Source organism: Littorina saxatilis, unplaced genomic scaffold (assembly GCF_037325665.1).
Source record: "Littorina saxatilis isolate snail1 unplaced genomic scaffold, US_GU_Lsax_2.0 scaffold_2426, whole genome shotgun sequence".
In the NCBI taxonomy this organism is placed as follows: domain Eukaryota; kingdom Metazoa; phylum Mollusca; class Gastropoda; order Littorinimorpha; family Littorinidae; genus Littorina; species Littorina saxatilis.
Window position 1 is genome coordinate 341 of NW_027127154.1, and position 9,035 is coordinate 9,375.

Here is a 9,035-nt window from a genome sequence, read left to right on the forward strand (position 1 = left end):
CCCTGAAACATCCGCTGTACACAATGCTGACTATGACACATACTATTATTTGCTTCCAGTTTTACTAGCTTCCTGCGTTTTGTGAGCATTCATAATTTTGAAAAACTCGCAGTAATTACTTTGCTACAAACTTACAAGTTTAAAATTGACAGAGTGCATTGGGTGGTAATCGGATAAAGTACATCTACCTGCACTGGCTCTCACACACTCACCTGGAAACACTCTTCTGTGACAAAAAGCTTGGCCATGGAGCAGAGAGCAACAGCGTTTGGGGAATTTTCCTGCAGCACCTGTGCAGCTTTCCGCACTAGCAACCGCGACGTCACCACTTTCGTCGACATCTCTGCCAGCCGAAACTGAAGGTACTGTTGGCACAGAGATAAAAACATCATGTTGACATTAAGTTTGATTATTTTATTCGGTTTGCGATTTACCTTTTCTATTGGGCTTCAATGTGATAAATACACTCACTCATGTGTCTTTGATTCTGGTTGAGCTTAAATGAATTGTTGGAATATCTGTTCTTACATTAACTTTCACTCAGCCAGACCAGCATTACCCACAGCAACTCACGTACAAATCTCAATTAACAACCCCCCCCCCCCCCCTTAATTTTCTCAGAGGTTTGAAGGTCTAATAATAGTGTGGTTCCACTGTACTGAGAACTCACCTGGAAGTCTGCCAGCAGTGACCCAAACTGTTTCCTCACTTTGAGATGATCCCTGGCCTGTTCAACTTCAATGCTGGCCTGTGCCGCACCCAGTGAGCAGCTAGCTGAGAGCGAACCAAGCACAGTACATGTACAAGATTTAACACAACAAGATCAGATAATGACTCCCCTGCGTCACGTTCCATCACACTGAAACCCCCCTTTTAAGATCCCCTGACAGAAGACTCCCTCATTTTTTACCCCCCCCCTCCTCCCCAATACAAGACTCCCTCCCTTTTAATTTACTGATCACTCAGGTGAGTCAATAATCTTCTTCTTCTTGGCGTTCGCAGAGGTTACACGATCAGTCCAGCACTGGTGATAAATGTTGTCGTTTTCTCCAACTCCTGTCGACTGCCGTATAGTTTGGTCTGCAAGTGAGTTGGTGACGACCACACTTCTTTTCGTTCCTCATCAGGGACATCGCTGTAAGATGTGTTCCGCTGTTTGGTCTTCTTGACCGCAGGCACAGGTTGGTGATGGCGCCAGCTTGAACTTTCGGTTCATGTGAGCATTGAGCCTGTTGTGGCCAGTACGCAGCCTGATCAGGTTGACTTGCTGCTCTCTGGACATTGTGTGGTAGTCATCTCTGTTTGTCCTTGGCCTCATCAATGCCTTGATGATTGTCTTCTGCTCACTAAAGCTGACAGTGTTTTCAGGTTGATCTTCCACGGCTCCTTCTTTCGCCAGCTCATCTGCCCTTGCAAGACGGACAGAGAAACAAAGTGAACATGAGGATGTAAGTCTAACCATGTGTACAAAATATTTGAATTAGGCGGCAAATCAAGCCAGTTCAAACAGGTGTGAGTTTGGCTAAATTAACACCTTATAAAAATCTGCCATGTAAACGGAACGGTTAACAAGAACATACCAAGAGGCAACTGCAGTCAGACCTTATCAAGAAAAAATCTAAAAAACGAACATGTGTCTCACACGCAGCCCTTGAAAGTTTGAGCTATAAATAGCTCAGTGTTCAAGACAGACAGACAACTCTGCAGTACAATAACTGGGATAAAGGGGGACTACTGCGTCACACTTACACATACGAAAGAGATGTTCAAAGCTATGAAACTTACCAACATTCACTCTGCCTCCATTGAGTCCCCTAGTTGTAGAATAATGATGCGTGTGTTGCTTAATTTTGCTTTTTTAAATTTTATTATTAATGAAAATACTAACCTGTTGATTTTGTAGTAAGACATGTCTCTCTCTCTCTCTCTCCTCTCTCTTTCACTTCCCCTCTCTCTCCCTCACCCTCTCTTTCTCTCACTCTCCCTCTCTCTTTCTCTCACTCTCTCTCTCCTCAGTCTCTCGAGTTTCCTCTCTCTCTCTTTCACCCTCTCTCTCTCTCTCTGCCCCCCCCCCCCCCCCTCTCTCTCTCTGTCTCTCTCTGTCTCTCTCTGAGTCAGTTTTCAGTGGGAACATTTTGCCTGCACTGCTTTTTCTTTAGTTTTACTTTCAATTAAATTGTATATTTATTGTATGGAGGACAATCGACTTCAACAATTCAGATTCGTTTGAAATACTCATGTTTTAATGATGAGATTGATGTATCGTTCATATATAAGTTCACTCATGTGTATGTACTTATTCTTGTATTGAAGAATTTGGCTGAAAGATTTCAGGTTTGTTTGACTGATACAGACACTGACATGTTTCACTGATTGTAATAAGCTTGATGTACATTCTTCTTTTGAGTACTCTTCTGTGTATAATGCTCGCATTTAAAGAATTTAGCTTTGACATGATTTCAGCCGACTTGTTTGGTTCAAAAACAAATGTATCATTTATCAAATTGCTGTTTGTTTTACAATGGAAACCCCCTTTGAAAGACACCCCCACCCTCAAATGGCTGTATCGTTTTTGTGTCACTCGTGTTTTCTGACTTAAATTGACAAATTTAGCTTTGATGTCAAATTTGCATTTCTTATCACCAAAGATTTGTTTCATTTACAGAGAGAGAGAGAGAGAGAGAGAGAGAGAGAGAGAGAGAGAGAGAGAGAGAGAGAGAGAGAGAGACAGACAGACAGACAGACAGACAGACAGACAGAGACAGAGAGACAGAGAGAGACAGAGAGGTGGAGAAGGGTGGGGGCGAAAGAGAGAGAGAGAGAGAGAGAGAGAGAGAGAGAGAGAGAGAGAGAGAGAGAGAGAGAGAGAGAGAGAGATCTGCAAATGAGTTTAATTTGTCAGCTTGATGTTTGCTTCGTCTGTTTGGCTTCTCTTGTAACAGGCTAACTAGTTTTGCAATGATGCATTTTTCATTGTTAAAAAAGGGATACATAATATGATTCTTACCAACATACTTGTTCTTGGCTTCTTATAACCTTTTTGTCTCCAAAAGTCTCAGTCTCAGGTGCGCGCGCGCGCGTGTGTGTGTGTATAAAGTGCATGTGTGTGTGTGTGTTTGTTTGTTTGTTTGCTTAACGCCCAGCCGACCACGAAGGGCCATATCAGGGCGGTGCTGCGTTGACATTTAACGTGCGCCAGTGTGTGTGTGTGTGTGTGTGTGTGTGTGTGTGTGTGTGTGTGTGTGTGTGTGTGTGTGTGTGTGTGTGTGTGTGTGTGTGTGTGTTTGTGTGTGTGTGAGAGAGCCCGTTTTGTTTTATCTTCGTCAGTGTAACTTATGAAGCAACGCGTACATCATTTACATTTAGTATGCGGTAAGATATATCAGTTCTCCCCCTTCCATCCACGAGGTATAACCCCACAAGCAGACCGTTACATATTTTCTGAATAGTTTCTTCATTACACAAAAACATAATTCCAGCTGATTCTTATCAACCAACAGAGATAAGATGCCCAGAGTGCCATAAAGATGCCCAGAGTGCCACAAAACCACTGGAATGTACACTGGCCAGGCTGTGGGATGGGCACAGCGAAATGGCGGCCAGGCAGCTGGTCGTTGCTGCAATCGTTTCCGCTGCCAGCATAGCGCTTGGTAGCTCTATTCTATATCTCTGTGGTTACCACCCTACAAGGGCAGGTAATTTGAGTAGTTTTTCAACATCTAGCATGTGAGATCAAAGTCAATGCATTTATGAGAATTGGGTAAGAATATGTAATTTAATAGCCTCATGCTTTGAAAAAGCTGCAAAAGCCTGCACTGACTGGTTAGACTGACCAAAGAAAGTTTTCCTCACGGCTCTAATGTCCTGACCATACACATTCTCAGCTCCGTGTACAACAGTGTAAAACAATTAGCGTGTAACAAGCTTGAGCCCTGAGCATCAACATACAATGTTAAATACAATATACAACTCATCAGACGAAACAATTAATTGGTGCACACACGCAACTGATAAAAGGGCAAAATATGCTGTACAAAGATATATTTCACCAAGTGCATTTGAAACAATATACCACAAAGGAAAATAATTTATGCTTAACAAAATCCGAGTGACCTTTATTTTTCTTACCTACAAATCCATCTACCTCTCTCTCATCCCCAATCCCACTCGTCTTTGCAATACGCTTTTGCATAAAGAAACAGATTACACTTCCGTAGCAAATGTGATTTCAATGCAAGCAAATCCAAAAACAAAGAGAATGCCAAATAAATAAATAAATAAATGCAGTTATGTAGGTGTGAAGTTTTTCATTTTCCCCAAAACCAGGTTTTCTAACGTGCAGGCTGTTTGTAAAAACACAGCAACACACACACAGATGCACACACACACACACACACACACACACACACACACAAAGTGTTCTCTTCATTCGACATGGGAAGGTACATTCTGGTTAAATATATATGAAACAAAAACAAGTCGCGTAAGGCGAAATTACTTAACATTTAGTCAAGCTGTGGAACTCACAGAATGAAATTGAACGTAGTCCGCCGCTAGTGCAAAAGGCAGTGAAAGTGACAAGCCTGTTTGGCGCGGTAGCGGTTGCGCTGTGCTTCATAGCACGCTTTACTGTACCTCTCTTCGTTTTAACTTTCTGAGCGTGTTTTTAATCCAAACATATATCTATATGTTTTTGGAATCAGGAACCGACAAGGAATAAGATGAAAGTGTTTTTAAATTGATTTCGAAAATTTTATTTTGATCATAATTGTTATATTTTCAATTTTCAGAGCTTCTTTTTAATCCAAATATAACATATTTATATGTTTTTGGAATCAGAAAATGATGAAGAATAAGATGAACGTAAATTTGGATCGTTTTATAAAAAAAAAAATTTTTTAACAATGTTCAGATTTTTAATGACCAAAGTCATTTATTAATTTTTAAGCCACCAAGCTGAAATGCAATACCGAAGTCCGGCCTTCGTCGAAGATTGCTTGGCCAAAATTTCAATCAATTTGATTGAAAAATGAGGGTGTGACAGCGCCGCCTCAACTTTTACAAAAAGCCGGATATGACGTCATCAAAGACATTTATCGAAAAAATGAAAAAAACGTCCGGGGGAGATATCATACCCAGGAACTCTCATGTCAAATTTCATAAAGATCGGTCCAGTAGTTTACTCTGAATCGCTCTACACACACACACGCACACACACACAGACACACATACACCACGACCGTAGTCTCGATTCCCCCTCTATGTTGAAACATTTAGTCAAAACTTGACTAAATGTAAAAAGTAGCCTCCGGTAGATCTAGGTTTTTCCCTGTTAATGTATACAACAATCTTATCTTGGACAACAGCGACGTCCCAGTTAACATACATGCAAGAATGAACACACGCAGACACACACACTACAATCACCAACTCTTTTCTCAGATGAATTTATACAGTGGCCTACTCGCAATGTCCCTTACAACAACAACAAAACAAGCAAAATGAACAAGTAAACATGATAATATCTCATCTTAAATAAATAATAAGCATTCCAACATAACAAGTCAGATTAAAAAAATTCTTCAACAGTGTAACTAGTTGTGCTCCATATCTAACAACCCCTTCCCTCTCAAACATCTTCCAGATGACCAAACCATACCCTCACACATTTTTCTCCAAAGCAGTAATGGCATAAAATTCACAACAAATATGATTATGTTCACTAAGACATACTCAGTCCAAATCAATGTAATTTCTTGGCACTGCTCACACCATCCTATGTTTGTGCAGATGTGTAATCATGCTGCATGTGCACTGTTACTCCAAGACAATATTAACAGCTATTGTGTTTTCAGCGTAGCAATTGGGTCCGATATTTAGACGAGACAAGTATAATGCCGACGAGTCGAAGACGAGTCGCATTATACTTGTTTGAGTCTAAATATCGGACCCTATTGCTACGCTGAAAATACAATAGCAATTATATAGCTGTTCTGACCTTGATTTGTTGTTCCAAACTTACAAAATGACAGTTTTTGCGTCGATGCGTTGATCTCAGGTTTTGATAGCAGACGCCGTTTCTTATGCGCATTAGTTTTGCGCAGGCGCCACACTGACTTTGGAAAAAAACCTCGATTTGACAACACAGCCGTTAAACAGCTTTTTATTAGTTCATTCGTATACAACAAAAAGAAGTTTGAGTTTTTTTAATTTTGAACAAGACTACTTATGAAGAAGACCAAAACACAACATCAACGGAAAACTAGAAACAACTGAAGAACCAGGATGCAACAAGGGGAGGAGAAGAGAACAGCTAATCCGTACAACGTGAACAGACGGCAGCGAAGTTTTCAGTTTGGTGAATGGCATTTATACTTGTCTCGTCATGAAACGAATTTTTCAACCTCAGTTATAACCGACTACATGAATGTTAGTGCCATGGGTTGAACATCAATACTTCAGAGGGGAAGTGGGGTATTTAGTGTGGAGTTACGAGATAAGAAAAGCCGAATGTGAAAGTTTGTGTCAGTCGGCAACTTAGCTCACACAGGCACACAAAAACGGCTGTTCCGTTTTACTCCCCTGTTTGTACTACATCTTTCGACTTTGGGCATTTTGTGGTGTTTAGGGACAGAAAATAATTGGTTTAGTCCTGTTTCATCAGGAAGTTAGCAGAAAAGGGTATGCTATCGACATTTGTAAAGCTGAAAAACATTCCCGCGAAGAATTTCAAGTTGTCAGTGTGTGCTGTTGTCGATTGAAACATCGTGGGGTACAGATGGGTAAACCGGAACCATGCGTCTTTGTTATTGTCAATATGCTTTTGGATATTGGCAAAAATGGCCGACTTCCGTAGCATTATGTTTTGATGATCGGAAGAGACCATCCAATCACAGCCCCCGAATTCCCCCACGTGTCCATCAGAATAGCTATATTGCCGTTTTATTCTCCCCCTTTGCTTGTCTAATACAGTTTGTTTGCGTGAATGTTTGCTTATCTGGATTGTATGCTTTTGTACAGTGTGTATTTGCGTTTCTTTTGTTGTAAACCATAAAAAGGCTTTGACTTTTGGTTTTTGTAAACCATAAAAAGGCTTTGACTTTTGGTTTTTGTGCTTTCTTTTTGTTCTTTTCGTGAGTGATTTTTCTTGTATCATTCTCTTAATTTTAATTCATTTATTTAATTTGTGTGTGTGACTCAGTTCACATTGAACATCTACAACTAATAAATAGTTTCGAGAGCTATCACAAGTTCTTCTTTCTACGTAGAATCTGCTGTCTTCTCTCTGCTGCCGTTTTGTAAGGGAGACACTTCATGTGGTACGTAGGGCACAGAATGATGATTTCCTCCCCTGAAAAACAGCAAAGAGTCGCATTCAGCAAATTAATGGGAACCATCTTCTTCTTCTTTTCTTTGCATTTTTTTGTTGTAGAAAAACCTACAAAGTGGAAGGATTAACAATGCTTGAGAGAAAAAAATCACCACAGACGGGTGTGGAAAATACAACAGATTCAAGACAGTATTGTCAAAATACAACCTACAACAACAACACCACCCATGTGCAAGCGCACACACAGTTACACACAGTTACACACCAATAAGCAAACCCCCCCCCCCCCCACCCCATCCTCCTCAAATAAAAGGACAAAAAAAGTGAAAAAAGGAAAGCATTAGAAAGACATTATTTTGCATGTACCATCATCATTCTTCATGGTGAAGTGCCCCCGCATGTTGCCGTAGGTTGTGTTGAAGGTGGTGCAGCTGATCCACGAGAACTCTGCGCCCGGCGTCATCATGGGGAACTGGCCTGCACACACACACACAGTGCCAACAAATACTCAGAGACGTGGATAGCATGCAGGCCTGGGAATGATACGCCTTTCGTTGTAAATACGACGAAGTCCTTTTCGAATTGTGCCCTTAAAAATGCTTAAAAAGCAAACTTTTCCGTCAGTACGCCCAAACCACTTTTACTCATCCCCAGGCCTGAACATGGTCTTTTTCGTGGGTACTTGGTCTTGTGCTTGTGTGTACATACAACCCCCCAAACCTTCCACACGTCCTAACAACTAGGCTAGCACCTGTCTTGATCTTAAATGATATAGACGTGGAAAACCCATACAATTTCGCTGTATTTTGTACGCTTGATTTGTGTCAAATACGATCAATACGGTCGATGGAAAAAAAATATGATGAAAAAAATACTTAAGACTGGGTTTTTTTCTGATTCTGTTACTGATTAAAATAACTTTATAACTCTGCATTTGATCAATGATTACAGCTTTTGTCATTAAACATTGAAAGAAAAATGTATTTTAAAGGTAATGGTAAACTTAATTAAAAATTTTAGTAATAAATTTTCATTTGATTAATATACTTACCCAACTCACATATAGCAATTAACCCTAGTTCAGTGCTGGATACGCTGTACGCGTCCCCTTGGTAACCAAGGGAGACCACTCTAAAAAAGAGAGTGCTCTATCCCATAATGCCAGACTAACTACTAGCCTGACTTCCGTATGCGTGCGCATACGCCGCCATCTTATCATTCCAAAACGAAGCCCAACCCACATCTTTTTTAGACCCCCATACCACCACAGCGGGGAGGCGGGAGGGAATAAACGATGTGAGTTGGGTAAGTATATTAATCAAATGAAAATTTATTACTAAAATTTTTAATTAAATTACATATCTTACCCAACTCACATATAGCAGATTGCTATCATAGGAGGAGGGTACTCACCAGATCAATCCACAAGGACCTGCCCTGCAGCCACCAAAGAGGGCAAAGCAGAGCTGCCATCTTGACGTATGCCAGCCACCTCCCGGAGATAGAAGTTTATAAAAACGTCCTCAGATCTCCAGTATGCCGACTCCAGAACTTCTGAAAGACGACCTGATCTCAAAACTGCCAACGACGAAGACCATGCCCTGGCCTCGTGAGTTCTGGCAGCCGTAAGAGGTGTGTCGATATTGCTATCATGTGATCGTCACATGATACATATTAATAGACTGTGAACTACGTCACTATTATG

At 40.8% G+C, this 9,035-nt stretch overlaps 1 protein-coding gene and 1 long non-coding RNA gene across 2 annotated transcripts; both read right to left on the minus strand.

Moving 5' to 3' along the window:
• Nucleotides 1-212: 212 nt before the first annotated feature.
• On the minus strand, nucleotides 213-1,806 carry LOC138955621 (isobutyryl-CoA dehydrogenase, mitochondrial-like; the record flags this gene model as incomplete). The annotated part of the gene is made up of 4 exons (XM_070327187.1): nucleotides 1,796-1,806; nucleotides 1,348-1,409; nucleotides 671-774; nucleotides 213-365 (listed from the first exon to the last, which is right to left on the minus strand). Coding segments are annotated over exons 1-4 (330 nt in total), but the record flags the coding sequence as incomplete, so codon positions are not given.
• A 1,624-nt stretch (nucleotides 1,807-3,430) lies between these two features.
• On the minus strand, nucleotides 3,431-8,154 carry LOC138955623 (uncharacterized). Its single transcript, XR_011452308.1, has 2 exons — nucleotides 7,697-8,154; nucleotides 3,431-7,351 (listed from the first exon to the last, which is right to left on the minus strand). It is a non-coding gene; the product is annotated as an uncharacterized lncRNA (long non-coding RNA).
• Between the last annotated feature and the right edge of the window lie 881 nt (nucleotides 8,155-9,035).